General features: G+C 43.3%; 1 protein-coding gene across 1 annotated transcript; it reads left to right on the plus strand.

Annotated features, from left to right (window-relative positions):
* The first annotated feature begins 1,080 nt into the window (after positions 1–1,080).
* Positions 1,081–11,593, plus strand: POMC (proopiomelanocortin). Its single transcript, XM_060250490.1, has 3 exons — positions 1,081–1,216; positions 4,693–4,847; positions 10,508–11,593. Exons 2-3 carry the CDS (start codon positions 4,716–4,718, stop codon positions 11,186–11,188), a joined length of 813 nt encoding a protein of 270 aa, XP_060106473.1. The 5' UTR covers positions 1,081–1,216; positions 4,693–4,715; the 3' UTR covers positions 11,189–11,593.
* Positions 11,594–18,615: the final 7,022 nt, after the last annotated feature.

Genomic DNA, 18,615 nt, shown 5'->3' on the forward strand with positions numbered 1-18,615 from the left:
CATTCTGAGAAGCAGCTCAAAAAGCTACCACTTTCAAAGTGGTAGCAATTTTTTGAGCTGCACACCAGTCACCTCCTTGGCATCTGGAAGCAGAAGAGTGCAAGCAAGGCACCTTGGTGGTGCTGGTGTGAAACCACCAAGCCGCCCCTGCCGCATCCAGCTTTTAAAATATTTTAAAAATTTTTTTACAAAAAACTGTTCAGAGTGCATGCACATGGCCACTAAAAATGTATGGGGGGAAAACCCCAAATCAAGGGACGGGGATGGTGTGCAACAGCCATCTGATTGTGCCCGTGTTACCCCGTAGATAGGATGGGGACGGCTTGTGGGGGAGTGTGTGGAAGGTTCCGGATGGTTCTTTTTGAGCCAGCCCAATTTGGAATGCCTCCTGTCTGCCCCTAAATACCGGTCTATTATCACCCTATTAGTATGATGAATGTGGTGGCCTCCACAATAGCCTTTAGCTGACTTATTCCACAAATACAGCCTTACCCAGGAGAACAGGAATGCTTAGTGAATATCAGGGTGTTTGTGAGAGGACCAGTTTAAAATGTTGGGTTCAGATTAAAAATTCTGAGAGGCCTGGTACCACCACAGAAGGTTTTAGGAGTCAGGGCAGAGAAGTACCAGCCAACATGCCAGCCACATTAATTTTGGTCTTGATGTGACTGAAGTGTTAACAGACAGGCCTCCACTGTGGGAGTTTTCTTTCTCCCTCATTGAAGAAAGAAAATCTACCTCATGTAATCAGGGAACAAAATTAGGTGGTGATGAACATCCGCGTGCAACATGGTGCATGGGTAACCAAATACACGAAAACAAATCGATGTGCGTTTTTCTCTGCTCATGGGTGTCTGGTTCCTAATTAAAAATCCCTTGCTATTTCTTCATCTGCTAAATCAATTAAGAGAGTTTTTCTTTGGACAGGCCTCTTGACACTGAGGTGCTAATCCCCCCCACACCTATCCCACCCCAATTGCCATGTCCTGCGCCTTCTCCAATTTGAGCAAGTCGTTGCTAATCTCTTCTTTTTGTGTATACCTGGAACCCCCTCCTTTTTACGCTTGCTTCAAAAGGTCTGTCCGGAAGACTGCTGTAGTTTGAAAGCCATGCGTGTGGTATAAAAGGAGGTGGGACGGCAGCTCAAGGTTTGCAGCCGCTGACAGGAAGAAAGAGAGGGAGGGAGAACACCACAGATCACACAGTACGGCAACAGGTAAGAGAGAAAGGTATCTCCCTCTCTCTTCAATTGCACTTTAGCTCTTCTGAGATTATCTATTCTCTAAGCTTTCTTTCCTTGCCAGGTGAATTTTTTCTCGCTTTCCCCCCTTTATGTTTCAGCCTTGAAGGGAAAAAATTATATTACATTTCAGTCGCAAAGAGGAAAAAAGATTACTGTGGATGCAAGCCAGCAATATCATCCTATGCAGAGTGATTCCAGTCTAAACTCACTGATCTCAGTGGTTTGGATTTGAGTAACTCGGCACAGGATTGAACTAGTCGGATACAAGCTTCCTTAAATGTGTCTGAAGGGGTGCTGGGCTATTCATGAGGACACAGAGCGATCCATTTAAAGTACAGACATATAAGTCCAAGTCAAAATGTTGAAAGAGAAACCTTAGGAAGGTGCCCGACAACCGTTCTTGGAAGAGCTCCTGACAGGAAGAGACAAGTAGGATACTTGAGGTCAGCATCTGAACTCAGGGCAAGGACTTGGACTTTATGGCCCAAAGAAGCATCCCCCCCAAGTCTGACTTCTTATTTCTTAGAGAGGTTTCTTGGAGGGGTACTCTAATTCCAAGTCTCCTGTTCATTTCCTATAGAGTAAAAAGGTCCTTATTTAAAACACTGCTGCTGCCCCCCCACACACTATTTGATCTATAAGGTAAGAGTGATTGTCCTCATCAATATTTGCAGTTGATTTAAAACCTGAAGCAGTGGTTACTGTGGCTTCATTAATTTAGATTGGAAATTAAGGAAAGCAATGCTTCGTATTTTCCTTTTGACACCTTCTAAGCAATTACATAGCCACCAAGAAATAAATTTTCTCTACCATCAGATTTAACATTTAAGAATGTAAGGTACTTGGGCAAGGCACTTTTTTTTTAGAAAGCAACTTTTAATTGCAAATGGTGGAAATAGAACTTCAGCACTGATGCCTGTTTTAGTTGAAGAACTATGGTGGCCCTAATGGGTAGGTGATTGACAGATAACAGGGGAATGGCACTTTATCAGGAACTAGTCCAGAATGGAAAGAGGAGGCAAATTTGAAAGGGGGGAAGAGAGAGATGACAGCATTGCTGACATAAATCACTTTCTGGATATCAAAACTGAACTTTAGCATTACTTTGCAGACAATGAATTTCAGTGGGAAAATATGGTCTCTGAAGGCCAAACTGAATGAGATTTGAGAAAACCAGAGATTGACTGGATCTCATTGGATTGGATCCAGCATTAGATTTCCATTACTGATGGGAGGGTGATTGATACTGATCCTGCCCCCTCACTTTCTACCACACACCTCTGACTCTCCCCTCATGCTGTTCTTGCAGCTCTGCAGGAAGTATTTCAGATTGAGGTGAGAAAGTCCCACTCCTAACTGATGAAAATTCTGTCTGACAGTAGAAATTACTCCTGGATCCAGACCATTTCATTTGGCTTTTATAGTTGAAAACAAACTTACTGTACTTGGATTTCATTGGAGCTATGTTGTAGGAGCATGGGAATTAACCTTTTCCCTGACTATATTGTCCTGAGGTAAATTGCCCCTGCCAAGCAACTATTTGCCATGTGGGGGCAACATAAGGTATGAAACTAGATACCTGCATCCTCTCCTGGAATTAATATTTATTAGCTGGGATAGGTGGGGATTTGAACTGAACAAAAGACAAGTATTTGTTAACTTTTTTTACCCCACTTTTCTTCCCAATGGGGACTTAGAATGGCTTACAACATTCTTCGCTTTTCCATTAGTCTTCACAACAATCTGTAGCTGAGAGTTCTGAACAGACCCAAGATCATCCAGCAAAGCTTTCCTGCCAGTACAGGAATTCCAAATTAAGTCTCTTAGACCTTTGTCTTATTCTCTAAATGCTAGCTTTCACGCTTATTTGCCACCAGTGTTCCCTCTAAGCTGAGTTAGTTCACAGTTTTTTAGCCTCCAGCTCACACATTTTTCTCTTAGCGCAGGAAAAATGACCCCAGAGCAAACTAATTTATGCTGAAGCTCCCAGCTTTAATGCCAGCAGCTCATGAAGTAGAATTTTTGCTCACAAGACTCCATAGCTTAGAGGGGGTATTGTTTGCCACTGATAAAGAATTATATGCCCAATATGTGCCCCAGAGAGTACTGAGATCAGGAGCACAAAATCTTTTGACAATCCCCGGGCCGAAGGAGGCCAAACTGAAAACAAGAGAAAGGGCCTTTTTGATCACAGCTCCACACTGGTGGAACCAACTACCAGATGAGGTGCAGGCCCTGCGGAGCCTTGCTCAGTTCCGTAGGGCCTGCAAGACCACTCTCTTCCAGCTGGCCCTCTCGTAATGTGGATACTAGCCTATTATATCCGGTCATCATTAATTGCAAGAGGAGAACATCTAGAATATAGTACCTGGAAATGTTAGAATATAATTCAATTGATGGTTTTAATTATAACATTTTTAATGTAATAGCAAATATTGTGAACTGTATATTGTTGGATATAATGTTTTATTATTGTAACTTGTTTTTATGCCATATTTTGTGAGCCGCCCTGAGCCTGCTACGGCAGGGATGGCGGGATATAAATAAAATATTATTATTATTATTAATTATGAGAAACAGAAAAACCAAGCAAACAACCCTTTCCCTTTATGGCCATGCTTCCTCTCACCCCATTACAAAGGGAGAAGAGGTCTGCATCAGAAATTATGCTATTATTCATTATCAGTGGAAACAATTATGCCCAAATGGCTGTTAAATGTTACTCTCTGCAAAATTTAACCCTTTTAGTATCTATTTAGAGAATTCATTCTGTTTTCCATATGTTGACTTAGATCCGGCCAAATGTTTCCACAGGCAAAAATTCTGCCCACAGATTGCAAATTCCTCACCTCCCCCCCAAGGCTTTGGCCTAAAATGCTTCCAGAAAAGCTTCAGGGAACCCTGAGGGACTGCATGTGAGGAGGCATAATGAGCTACAGCAGTAAGGGAGAGGTGAGAAAGTCACACTCCATGGACAGATGCTTGTGGAAACAATTGGTTAGATGCAAGCCAATACCTTAACCCTCCTTTGGCTGATATTATCATCTGAGTTGGGGGAAGCAGGTGCTGAAGCTGAGAAAATAACCATTTACTGAAGATCCAGCAAGGTGTAGAGGTAAGAGGTGTCACACTAAGACCTCAGAGGCTCAATTTCAAATCTCCACTCTGCTATGAAACTCACTGGGTGACCGTAGAGCACTCACCCTCTCACAGACTAACTTTATATTACCTCAAATGATGGTTGTGACTGTGAAGATAAACTGGGTGGTGTGGGGATACCATGCAACCATGCTGGGTTCCTTAGACAAATTGTAAGAAAAAAACCCTAATAAATAAAATCAAGATCACTAAATGGCTGATTCCAACAAGGAGCTTCTAGTTTCATAGTCGTTCTGCTATACCAGGTTTGTATCGTGCTCAAGGTGGCTGTCATCTTTCTGTTTCCTCAGACTTGCTCCACTTCCTCCTGAAGATGCTGAATCCTCAGTGGAGCAGTCTTTTGGCCATTCTGGGAGTCCTGCTCTTCCACTCAGTGGTAGGAGGTCATGGCCATTGTTTGGAGAGTGGTCGGTGTAGGGACATGGACACAGAAGCTGGCCTTTTGGTAAGTGAACTCTTCACTGGGACCAATTGTGGAAAGTTCCAGAAGAACATACATACAGATCTACTGACAAGGCTTTGTTGACGTGTTAGCTTGATCTTGAGCCTCAGCAGCAAGGTTTACTTTCTGGGAAAAGTCATCAGGGCTAGGGATGCCATGAATTTCATGTCAAACAAATTCACTGTTTGACTGCCACACAGACTTGAGCCAATCATCCAGCTTGTTTGGTTTGCACCAGATTTCTCAAATACTTTCCAAACATATTTGCATTGGTGGTTTATCTCCCCTCCCCCACACTCAGCTCCTCATGAACCAAAATTCTTCCAGTCCATTAATGTCACTAATAATTGTTTAGATGAACAGTAGGATAGATGAATAGAACAGTAGGACTGTATGAATAATAGGATTTTAAAAAAAAACATGCCATTTTTATTTATGTTAGATATATATAATTTATGGCTGGTTTAACAGTCTCTGTATGTTCCCTTCACCATCTTCCTGAAGGGCTTTTTCTGGCATTAAAAAAATCAGCTGCTGCTAGATCTCAGTGTTATAATTATCTTTTACATTCGTCACCTTTATTAGGCATTTGTCTCATCAGAACCAGAGACATTTTAAAAAGATTTTACATTCAACAAAATAAACCAGAGTGATATAAAAGTTAAGATAAAATTATCCAAAAGCATACATAAACTGTTCACAGATCCTTATTGCAGCTAGCAAATGTTTAACTGCCCGCAAGGAGATATAGGGATTTGTATCCAATGCTACTAGCTGCTCTTCTGGGAGACTCTGAACATTATGCAGAAGAGGTCTAATAATTGCATTCATCAGTCTCAAATAAAATAAAATAAAATAGTATGTGGGATAATTGTTCAGGAAACCCAACCCTATAAGGGCAAAACCTTTTACTAAAAAAGGGTTCCCGACTCAAGAATCAAATAGGGAAGGATATTAAGCAAGCATAAAGCATAAAGCTCCACAATCAAGAGGTGATTCTAGGTTGGATAAATAGGCAGCTGCAGTACCATAGTCTAGTATGGTGCCATGGGGCATAGGAGATCAAAATCTATTTGCTAGAGAACACAAGATTTGCCTTTCTAGCAGGTGCTGATGCAACTAGACTATGGGCAGGAGAGAGTCAGAGGAGATGTCAATTGAGATAATTTTCCTGTTGATTAACTTTGACCCCTTGCTTACATATGAATCCTCAAGCATAAAAGTTAGGTAGCTTGGATGATCTGTTAGAAAAAAATAGAAGCAACTAGAACTTTATGGTCTGAAATCTTTTGTTATGATAAGTTTGTTTCTTTGAATTCCCAACAAAAGCTAATAGAGGACAGCAATATATTGTTAGCGTGTCATTGCAATCTAACAGTGGCTAATTTTTAAAAAATGTCTTCTGGTGCCATCGGAGGAGGAACCATCCATAACGGCATTTGAGAACTAGAACCTCTGTTGAAAGTAGGGCTGCCAATGCCATCTTGGAGAATTCTTGAAGATCTGAGGGTAAAGAGTTGGGGATGTGCAGAATGCCTGAATGTAAAATAAGACAATCAGTTTGCTTTCACAAATTCTCCTCAGTTAATTTTAATTACAAATATTTCGGGGGTGGGAGGAGTTCTCCGTTTCAGTCCTTGTTGAGTCTGCAGGTGCTTTTGAAATGTTAAGCAGAAGCAGAGGGTGCTGTCACAACATGGGGAACTGAACTGATCTCAAAATGCCTGACGGGCAGGGTGGTCTCTTTGCTTGGGGTTAAAGACACTGGTTTCATTAGACAAAGGAAGGGTGGGTTTGGTTAGCCAAAGAGTGATTCTCCTAAGGTCAGAGACATAACAAAGTCTCTGTCTATGTCCAAACTATGGGTGCTTGGTAGCGGTCTACCAGTCAGGTATGAGCTCAGTATCTTGATAGCAAGTTAGCTGTTAGACAGTGACTAGAAGCTCCCTGGTTTTATGTCTGTTCCATTCAAGATATGTTTGGTTTTATCCCCAATGCTCAAAAACAAGCAGGTTCTAGGAAACACACTAGCAGGTGCATTAGTGCTTCAGAGTCCCATGAAAGGATGGGCACAAACTGGCTCATGAACTAAAGTCATTTTGATAGGTGCAGGTTCAGGGGTGTATATAATTGATACTGTGCAAGCTAGAGGTACCAAACTCACAGGAGATCTCTTGCGGACTCTCCTCTACCTGTCTGAGTTATGCCCCCTGAAAGAAGGTTTCCCCAGGAAAATGCTTTCTGAGGAAATGACAGGAGCACTTTCCTGGGGGCATCTTCTTAGGGGAGCCCTAACTCTGACCCCATAAAGTCAATCCTCACCAGATTTGGAGGGCTGGCAGAGGAGAGTTATCCAGAGATCCCATTTGAATTTGGTGTCTCCAGCATGCTGGGAGGACCATTCTACCACATCATGAACTGAACTAATTCATGGTTCATGAATAGGGCACACCACACACCATGAACTGAACCACATTTTCCCAATTATCGCTCATCCCTTGTCCTTAGCTGGGAATCACCACTCTGTTTGCTATCTATGTTGGAACCCAATGATATCTGAATTAAATATTTGATATCAGACAATATGTGATAGCTGGTGTGCACTCGTATTCAACACTAATGATAGACAATTTCAAATGATATTTGGGTTCCCAACACTGCCTTACAAATGCTGGAAGATTTGGGGGATGGAGCCTGCGGAGGGCAGAGTTTGGGGAAGATCTGATGTCATTTGTGGGTGTTGTTTCCCCCAGTCTCTTTCATCTTTACCCTAGAGACGGGGGGAAATATTGAGGCCATTTTTTCTCCGGTCCTCAGTTCTTTGGGAAATATGGTCTCGGAGTGGGGAAATGAGAAGGCTAAATGGTGTATTATATTTACCAAACAACTGCCATGCAGGAAACCCTTTCTACTTTACTGTCTCCCAGAACATACACAGCTGCCTTATACAGGGTCAGTCTGTTAGTCAGAAGCCCAGTATTGTCCACTGTGGTTGGCAGCAGCTCTCCAAGGTCTCCACTTGCTATTTGAAACCCTTTCACTGGTAATGCAGGTGGATTATCTTGGAGCAGATGCTCTACTACTAACCTGCAATCTTTTCTCTAACCTCTGAATCTGTTCCAGAACATCCATTTTTTGTGAGAATCCTGGGGCGAGTGCGCACCCTAAATCCACATAAGGCAGTATTAGGCCTTGCTATTGTCCATTGTGAACAGAGTGTATCATGGGACCTAACCAGCTTTATACTTCTGTGGCTCTGCATCACTGAGAAACAGGACTAGAATGATGAGTCTCTCAGTGCCTTATAGTTTAGACCAGGGGCCATTTGTTATGAGGGCCAGATCTGACATACATGGGACTTTGTTTGACTGGGCCACATGTTCCATAAAATGTAATGCCAGGTCGTGTAGACATAAACTTCATAAAGGACACAACGAAATACAATTAAAAGATATTATTTTAAACTTAAAATACAAACATGCTTAAAACAAGAACATTCTTGCTATATTTTGTTTATTTAATAGTCTTCGGCACCTCCCAAACCTCTTTCCCCCACTGTTAAAAGATGCCTACCTAAAATAGAAAGGTTAGGGAATTGTTTGTTGTTGTTGTTCAGTCGCACAGTTGAGTCCAATTTGTTGCAGCCCCATGGACCAAGTCACGCCAGGCCCTCCTGTCTTCCACCATTCTCCAAAGTCTGCCCAAAATTGTGTTAGTTACATCAGTAATGCTGTCCAACCATCTCATACTCCCTTCTCATTTGGTGATCAAAGTATTGGCGCTTCAGCTTCAGTATCTGACCTTCCAGGGAACAGTCAGGGTTTGACAATACAATTTTAAAAACAAAACATCAAGAAAAAGCACAAGTACCACAGCAGAAATTAAAAAAATAAACTAAAAATATAAAATGCTCTGAGCTGAGGAAAATATGAAATGGCTGGGCATTGCAAACCACCCCAACTCCCAGGTCTACTCAGAGAGGCTGTAGGTCTCCAGGGTTTCAGGGTTTTTTACAGGTTGGTTTGAGGTAATAATTCTGGTTGTTCTCTTCAGCACTTGTTCTGCATTGGAACCCCATGTTATGAGTGTGTGTGTGTGAAAACTAATATTTTCCTGCATAACTGGAGTTCCTTGAGTTTGTAGAACTCTGTATTTTAACTCTGGTTGATCCCAAACCTCCCTCCCCACCCTTAAAATATGCCTGCCTAAAATGAAGATGTGGGGGAATAGCAGGATTTGGCAATGCAATTTTTAAAAATAAAACATCAAGAAAAAGCACAAGGATCATAGCAGAAACTAAAAATATATTCAATGCTCAGAGCCTAGGAATACATTAAATGGCTGGGCACTGAAAGCTTCTCTCCGCCCTTCTTATCTACTCAGAGTGCCTTTGGTTTTCCAGGTGTATTATTCCCCTTTGGCTTTGGGTTCCCAGGTTACAGTACTCAAGCACCCATTCTCAGGTCCATTAAGCAGAGACAAGCTAGCTGAAAACATCAGCCATTTACAAAGAGACAGCTGAAGCTGTTGGATTTTGGAGTCAACATACAAAACTGAAACTGAAACAAACGCTTCACCCAATAGGACCAAACTAAATCATACAGATGTGGGGGGGGGGCAGGCTGTTCCATTACATACAAAAAGTTGCAAAGAAAATGTGGGCACAGACAGACTATACTGGGAATGGAAAATCCACTCTGCATTTTCTTTGCAACCTTTTCTGTGTTTCATAGAATCATAGAGTTGGAAGGGACCTCTAGGGTCATCTAGTCCAATCCCCTGCACAATGCAGGAAACTCACAAACACCACCCCCTAAATTCACAGGATCTTCATTTCTGTCAGATGGCCATCTAGCCTCTGTTTAAAAACCTCCAAGGAAGGAGAGCCCACCACCTCCCACCCAGAGAGAAAACCAGTGATGACAAAGCCAGAGCCCTGTCCTCTGCTTCCTGCAGCTCCATCTTGAATGGATGAGGACAGGCAGAGGAAGGAGTAGGGGGAAGAGAGCCGCAGGCTGATGAAAGCCCTTGGTGGGCCAGTTCTGACCTGTGGGCCATGAATTTGACACCTCTGGTTTAGACTCTTGTTTCACCTGTAATTGCGCTGAGCTTTGCAAACCTTGGAGATAAGCTCTTTTGGAAACCTTAATAGGGCCTTTTTGGGCAGGCAAGCAGTTCCGGTTGACTTGATGTCAGGGGGTGTGGCCTAATATACAAATGAGTTCCTGCTGGGCCTTTTATTTTAAAAGCCCTGCGTGAAACAATGGCAACATCAGGGGGTGTGGCCTAATACGCAAATGAGTTCCTCTTGGGCTTTTTCTACAAGAAAAGCCCTGCTTAATAGTAAGCACCAACTGAGCATTCTGAATACTTGGGTGTTGGGAAGAGCAAAATAATCTCTGCCTGGAGTCAGCAGATCTGTTTGGATTAGGTGTGACCTAGAGTTTTCTCATAGTTGCAACTGATCTCCAGAAAAACTGGCAGCCTCAGATGGTAGACTCTATGGCATTACATCCCTGCAAAACTCCTCCCCCACCCTCCTCAGACTCCACCCACCATTTCCCAACCTATAGTTGGCACCCCTAGCTTGCATATGATTGAGGGCTGTGGTGCTTGGATGTCTCTTTGTAACTCCTCCCTACCCTGCCCTTTCCCTGATGCAGGAGTGCCTCAAGGCCTGCAGATTGGATCTCTCGGCTGAATCACCGGTCTATCCTGGCAATGGCCACATGCAACCTCTGTCTGAGAATATTCGGAAGTACGTCATGAGCCATTTCCGCTGGAACAAGTTTGGCAAAAGCAACAGCAGTGGTGGTGACTTAGGCCATAAGAGAGAAGAGCTCCCCAGAGACCCCATCCTAGACTTCTTCCCGTTTCCTTTGCAAGCCCAGAACAACTGGGGAGAAGACAATGAAGGCAATCAAAACCTGGAAAGGCAGGAAAGCAAGCGGTCCTATGCCATGGAGCACTTCCGATGGGGGAAGCCTGTGGGCCGGAAAAGGCGACCTGTGAGGGTATACCCAAATGGGGTGGAGGAGGAATCCTCAGAAAACTATCCCCAGGAGTTCAGACGAGAACTTTCCTTGGAAATGGACTACCCTGAATTTGACTCCCATGAGGGAAAGAAGAGCTCTGAAGCAGTGATGTCTGAGGAGGAGAAGGAGGACCTGCCAGAAGAAGTGAAGAAAGATGGTGCTTCATACAAGATGCGTCACTTCCGGTGGAACGCCCCACCTAAGGACAAACGCTACGGTGGCTTCATGACCTCAGAACGCAGCCATACACCCCTAGTGACTCTTTTTAAGAATGCTATAATCAAAAGTGCCTACAAGAAAGGCCAGTAAGAACGAGGGGTTATGATGACCGAAAGCACGGGAGGGGTCCTGGGTAGATTTCTTTGGCACGCGTTTCATTTAGATACTGTTAATGATGATCATTTATTTACATTGTTCTAACTCGTTATGAATAATAATTAAGGAGCTCGCTGCTTAGGAAAACACTTTCATTCTGGTTCTGAATGTACAAATAACTGGGTGGGGGAAGGGGAGGTTTTGCAACAAAAGTTAAGCTTATATCCATTGTGTGCATGTAACAAAGTGGGAAGGCTAGTGGAGGGCATCGCTATCTTTCAGAAGGGCAGAGTATTTTCATATTTTAAACCAGATGTACAATACTGTAAATGAAAGGATTAAAGATATAAAATAATTATAATGATGATAATTACAATAATACATCTTTTGCAAACTAAACAGATCTCTGAGGCATCTTTGGTAATGCGTTATATTCTGCAGTTATCTATTTTATGAACAGAAGCACCCTGCTGGATCATACCAAATGTTTGTCTAACCCAGCAACTATCATTAGATATTTCTGCCCCAGTTCATTTCACCCAAGACTTTCTTACACTGAATCTCATTTTCCAAGGTTGTTGTCCACTCATTTAGTATGAAGAGATTCCGTTGAGGATTCAATCCACTTTGGTTTTCACCATCCTGAGTAAGAGGTATCATCTGTAAGCACAGCTGCTTCTCTAGAAAAAAGGTAAAGGTAGTCCCCTGTGCAAGCACCAGTCGTTTCAGACTCTGGGGTGACATTGCTTTCACAATGTTTTCACAGCAGACTTTTTATGGAGTGGTTTGCCATTTCCTTCCCCAGTCATCTACACTTTCCCCCCAGGTAGCTGGGTACTCATTTTACTGACCTTGGAAGGGTGGAAGGCTGAGTCAACCTAGAGCCGGCTACCTGAACCCAGCTTCCGTCGGGATCGATCTCAGGTCGTGAACAAGGAGCTCAGACTGCAGTACTGCAGCTTTACCACTCTGCGCCACAGGGCTCTTCTTTTTTGCTGCTTCTCTACTCTACTATAATTTCACATCATTTGACCGCAAATTAAATAACACTCACTTCATATTTTTAACCAGTAGCTTATTCACAGAATGATCCATCCTCTTATCATATGACTTCAAGATCTGCTTAGGAGCCTTTCAGGAGAGAGTTTATCAAATACTTTTTTGGAAGATCAAGAACGTAGTGTTTCCCAGATCACCTTTGTCCATGTCTTGTTCACACTGTAAAACAACTCCAGAAGGCTGATGAGGCAAAACTGGCCTTTGATGAATCCATGCTGATTTATCGTTTGTAGAGATAGCTCTTCTGTGTTCTGTTCCAGGGGTCCCCAACCTTTTAATGTATGTGGGAGCCTTTGGAATTCTGACAAAGGATGCTGGCCACACCTACAAAATGACTACCATAGGAGGTGGAGCCAGTGACATAATGGCTACTGCAGGAAGTGGAGCCACACACATGAAGCCAAGATGCAGGGGAAAAGGGGCAATTATATATATATATATATATATATATATATATATATATATATATATATATATATATATATATATATATATATATATATATTGGCTGTTGCAACTGAAGCACCATTATTTTATTCTGCACAGGCAATCAGATCTGCAGTGTCCAATCAGAAGCCCTGCTGGGCAAGAACCCCATCTGTGTCCACCCACATTCTAAAAATACTTGGTAGCCAGCCACTATAATGATTTTGCCCTCTCCTCTCCCTTGCATGCAGGATTTCCCCTTCTGTCTTGTTTTTTGCTAAGCAGCCCCTTTATCTTATTTGTCTATGCGTGTCCCACTCACTCGCTTTATTATATACAATAACAACTTCCTGGAGGTTAGCAACCCTAATTGAAGCACATGAGCAAGGCCAGCTTACCATGCAAGTGACCCAAATGGCTGTTAAGAGTGCCAAACCAGGTGAGGGGGCAGCAATGGGGGAACAACAGATCTCCTCTTGGGTTGCTGTTATCCACCTGGAATCCACCCAAGGCACAGTACAGAAGTGCTTCTGAATGCCTTGGAAATTGCCATTGTGGCAAGGAAGAAAATGCTTCATAACAGGGTTGCCAATTTCCCACTTTTGGCAGGGGAACCCCTTCCAGCACTTCCTGCCTACCTACCAGTGGTGATGAAGAGAAGTGGGAAGAAATGGCAGAAGTGACATCATCGTATTGCAAAATTTGGTGATGTCACCAGTTTTCTTGGCCAGAAATGACTATGGCATTACATTATGACATTCCCACATGTTTCTTCTCCTCTTGCCAATTGCTGACTACCTGGTACCTAGAGGCAGCTTTGTCATGGCACTGCATCATGGTTAGAGTGTTGGATTAAAACCTGGGATAGCTGACTTTGAATCCCCACTCTGCCAAGGAAGCTCAATAGGTGACACCGTGCCTGTCACCATTTCTTAGCCTAACTTACCTCACAAGGTTGTTGTTGTAAGAGATGAAGTGGAGGAGGGAGGAAACAATGTGAGAAGTTGCTTTTGGAGAAAAGCAGGATATAAATGAAAGCAAAATAAGTTTGGGTAGGGCTCACAATCACTGCACAAAGGCTCTCCATATTGAACTGACACACGTTGACGGGAACTGGCAATGAGCACACTGGCCCTGCCTTCGCAAAGGATTGAACATGATGGCCCTGCTTTCTCCTACACACCTCTATGAAGATTCACGTGAAGACATGAAGCTGCCTTACACTGAATCAGACCATCACTCCCTCAAGCTCAATATTGTCTACTAAGCAGGCCTGTAGCCATAAGGGGGCCTGTGGGGGCCCTACCCCCAACTTCCTGTCAGGATGCCCCAACTTTCTCTCTCCCCTGCTGCCACGTGGGAGGGAGGTGTGGCCCCCACCTTCTCAGCACTCACCCCCATGGCCCCTCTGGGGGCAGCAGCAGGGGAGAGGGCTGTTTAAATTGCCAGGACGGTTGGCAGGAGCAGCCACTGGCCTCCATGATTTAAAGGAGGGAAGGAGAAGGAGGGAAGGGAAGAACAGGTGCTCTGAGTTGTGGGCCCTGAGCTCCACCAAGAGGAGGGGGCAGCTAAGTGACCCTAACTAGTATTTATGCCTTCTGACCTTTGAAATCCTGGCTATGGGTCTGCTACTCAGACAAGCAGCAGCTTTCCAAAGTCTCAGGAGGAGGTCTTTTGCATCAGCTACCACCTAATCCTTTTAACTAGAAATACCAGGGATTGAACCTGGGAACTTCTGCAAGCCAAGCAGATGCTCTACTACTGAGCCACAGCCAATCCCTCTCCCTCAGGTTCTCATTTTCAAGCAGTATGTGTGTTGGCTTCATGTCATGATCACATCTGAGCAGTGTGTGTGTGGGCTGCATTCAGGTGACTGGGGTATGATCTGTGCCACTTAGACATTATACCTGTGTTTCAGCAATCATGAATTAAAGCAAGCATTACATTGTTTCCTGCTCTTCCTTTATCCACATACATCCTCTGTGTGCACTTCATAAAGAGCTACAGTGGCATAAACAGTATTCTAGATGCTGATCTCCCCATGACATTTTATGTACTCCAGTCAGTGTGGTATTTTTTACTTCATCATTCCTTCATCACTTCTGAGAAAGAAGCATTTAATGTTCTGTTCCAGCACAGTAAGATTCAGAAGGGGGAAGGTTATTTATCCATATAAATAAATTGAAGGGTTTTTCCCCCCAGGGATTATTCCATCAAAGAGTGATTCACTGAGGTTTGGAAGAAGGTTGAGTAGAAGGGCAGTTTCATGCAGATGAATGGTTGATTATCTTTTTTCCCCCTTGTCCTTCACCTCCCTTGACCATATATGCAAATTTCTGAGTTGGAAAATTCCTGAATATTTGGGGGTGGAGCCTTGATGGTAAGGTTTCGGGAGTGGAGGAACCTCAGAGGGATATCAACAGCTGCTAGCCAGGATTTATAGTAGTCAGTTTTGGGGAAGTATAAATCTGGAAGGGGGCAGGGTTTCCTCAGGGGCAGAGCCTAGCCAATGGTTGCCTGCAGGCAGGGCCAGTGGTGTCAAGGGGTGGAGGAGATGTGGAGACCAGGGGCAGGGGTAAAACAGCAGAGTCAATAAAAAGGCGTTGCTCATGTATTCCCACAGTTATTCCATGTATTTTCAACTCTGACTAAAGTTTTGAGTTATATTACTTTTTGGTTCTTGCTTGAAATTGCTGTCCAAAAGAAATGATGACAAAAGTGGAAATAATTAACTTGTTAACACGTTTCATGGAATGATAGTCTGTTAGAAAAGCAGACAGGAAGATTGCAGTTGGACAGGAGTTTATGCTGCGCTTTGCCCCAGGTCTCTCTCCTTTAGAACCTACGTTGAGAAAATTTTTCAGAAGGTAGCCATGTTGTTCTTCAGTCAAACAGCCAGATTCTAGATCATAGCATCTTAGCAATCAACAAGTTTTTTCAGGGTTCAGTCTTTTGAGAGTCAAAACTACCTTTGTCTGATATTTGACTCTTGAAAGCTTATAGCCCCCCAAAACTTGTTAGTCTCTAAGGTGCTAATACTGGACTTGAATCTAGCTGAGGAAAAACACTGGTTCTAATCTAGAAAGGAATTTCATTTTTTTCCTTATTGGGAAGAAATCTCTAGGTTGGGAGATGGATTAGAAAATGGTAATTTCATAACACAAAGCAAGATTATTGGGAGAAGCCGGGCTTTTTTTGAGCAGCAATGCACAGGAACACAGTTCCAGCTGGCTTGGTGCCAGGGGGTGTGGCCTAATATGCAATGAGTTCCTGCTGGCTTTTTTCTTTTAAAAATCTCTGTGTAAAACAATGGTGACATCAGGGGTGTGGCCTAATATGCAAAAAAAAAAAGCCCTGGAGAGAAGAAATTGGTTGGGGCTCACCTTGGTTTCAGGGCCCCCAGGTTAGACACATTATTCTAGCAATATTCAGCTCTTGGTTACCTACATGTTCATTATCTGAGTGGGAGCATTTGGTGCTTGCTGCTTCAAGGAGCAGAAGTGCTTATTCAACAATATATTCTATATTGCTGGCATTCAATAAGCAAAAAACATAAATGTACAGTGCCAAACTAAGCAGACACTCTTCTAAGACCACTGAAGTCAGTGGGGCTCAGAAGAGTGTAACCTGTTTATTGTTACCTGGGTAGACTGTTCTGGGAAAGAATCTTAGATTTATCATCTTTAATAATGTCTGGAGTAATATCTATATACTAAATAGCAAAATCATTCAAATCTTTGGTTATTTAAATCTGGTGACTGGAGCTGTAAATGGGAAAGACAGATCTTTCTACAAACCTGAAAAAGGTCCCAAGTTTTCAGAAAAATGTGAAATCTTAAAAAAGAAACATTTTTTTTAAAAAGAGAAAAGGAGAGCTTGTAGCTTTAAGCAACAGATTTCCTCAGTGGCTGTTTGCTAGGCAACTACAGATTCCAGCTTTGGTTACATCAGTAAAAAGCAAGGGGAGGGGAAAGGGTCTGTTCCAGGCCTCTGAAGGAGGACTCATTTGGGCTTGTCCTTGCTTGGGAGGACTAAATTGGGCCAGTCCTAGCTAGGGTTGCCAGCTCCAGGTTGGGAAATTCCTGCTGATTTTGTGGTGGAGTCTGAGGAAGGCAGGGTATGGGGTGGGGAGAAGCCTCAGTCATAGAGTCCACCTCCAGAGCAGCCATTTTCTCCAGGGGACAGATCTATGTCATCTGGATTTTGGTTGTACTTCTGGGAGATCTCCAGGTCCCACCCGGAGGTTGTCAAAGCTAGACCTTGCAGCAGCTTTTGGGCGACTTGATGCTACCTGATTTGCATACCAAAGTATCTATTTTTGTCCTGTTCTCACACTTCTAATAGTCAATGATGTATTCCTTCTTACCTTTCAAACCACATAAGAACTCAACATTTATATGACACATTTCCATTGTCCAGCATACTATATACTTGTCATAAAAGCTCATACTTTTCAACAATTGTACTAACCAGTTCTGTTGCAGGTGCATGCGTGAGCGACTCCTGTCCTTTACTTGCTGCAGGGCAATAAACACAGGATGAGTGTCGGCCACAGTACTCCCCCCATGGCAGCTACTGCCCAAAACTGCCCTGTGTGCCTAGTTTTGGGTGCTAAATTGAGACACTCCTTACTGTCCTCTGCAGGCCTTGCTGACTAGAGATGACATAGGGAAGGAATTCATTTATGCAAACTTTCACCCTCGCATGAGGATGGAGGGTTGACCCTAGGGTGCATTCACACTACTCTAAGTAATGCAGCTTGCAACTGGATTTTTGCTATCTTTACACAGTAAAAATTCAGTTGCAAAATGCATGATTTAGGGTAGTGTGACTGCACCCCTAGTGATCTTTTAGGAGGCACAGAAACAGGGGTGGGGGCAGATTTGGTTTATTTCCATTTTTATTTTTCAGTTGCTTCAAAGTGCATTCCACAACATGATGTGGTGCCAAATCCCTCTCCTTCTCTTGCCAAACAATTCAGAGGAGCAGCTGTGGCTCAGTGGCAGAGCATGTGTTTGACAGGTAGATGCATCCTAGTTAAGTCCCTGACATCTCCTATTCAAGAATCTCTGCTAACAGGTGCTTAGAAAGACCTTTGTCTGCTTGAGCCCTTTGAGAACAGTAGCTGGAATGGAGTGGTATGCGGCAGTAGTATGAGGCAGATTCATATGTTCTATAGTTAAGCAAACAACAACAACACAGGCCATTTCTGCACACGTTATGCCTTTTGGGTCCACCTCAGTTCCATCGCTGGCCTCTGCTCAGTAAACTAGTTTCTTTCTTAGATGTGAAACTTGCCAAGAACTGCCCAGCTGAATGTACCATGTTTGATCCCTGGCCCTTTTAGTTAAAGGATCTTGGGCAACTGCTGTTGGGTTTTTTATTTGCTTTGCCTGAGACCCTGGAGAGCCGCTGACCTTAAAAATAGGCAGCACTGATTTGAATGGAACAAGGGTTTGGCTGGGAGCTTCATATCACTCGGCAGCTGGGAGTGGGGATCTTGAATGAAAAGGGGTTATTTAATAGGGTGGTGTGGAGAGTTACCCTCTTGCATCAACCTTGACACTGAAAATAAAACCACATGAGGATTTGACCCAGCAGTTTACACAGAAAAAATCAGAATTCAATGGGCAGCTGCTTGGGTCCCCCCCCCCCCCAATATCCAGCCAGCTCAGCTTGTTTTCGGCTTTTCTTGTGCATCACAAAATGTTTGCTTAAAGACAGTCCAGCCCAAGTCTATGACAACATTAACATTTATTTGAAAAGGGCATCAGACTGATTTTATTCAAAAATCAACCAACAAATGTCCCCCCACCAATAAGTGACCTTTGTGAAGATCAACAATACAGTTCACACCTGTTTATGCTTTTCTCCACTCTAACTGCAAAAGAAAACTTCGTGTGCCTCAACATACTGCAATGTATAAAGGAGAATAT

Source organism: Heteronotia binoei, chromosome 1 (genome assembly GCF_032191835.1).
Source record: "Heteronotia binoei isolate CCM8104 ecotype False Entrance Well chromosome 1, APGP_CSIRO_Hbin_v1, whole genome shotgun sequence".
NCBI classification, from domain to species: domain Eukaryota; kingdom Metazoa; phylum Chordata; class Lepidosauria; order Squamata; family Gekkonidae; genus Heteronotia; species Heteronotia binoei.

Excerpts from the sequence above, each read along its gene's own strand:
- POMC (XM_060250490.1), top strand. The coding sequence starts at position 4,716 with ATGCTGAATCCTCAGTGGAGCAGTCTTTTGGCCATTCTGGGAGTCCTG. Across the intron at positions 4,848-10,507 it reads ACACAGAAGCTGGCCTTTTG|GAGTGCCTCAAGGCCTGCAG; the intron begins GTAAGTGAACTC and ends TCCCTGATGCAG.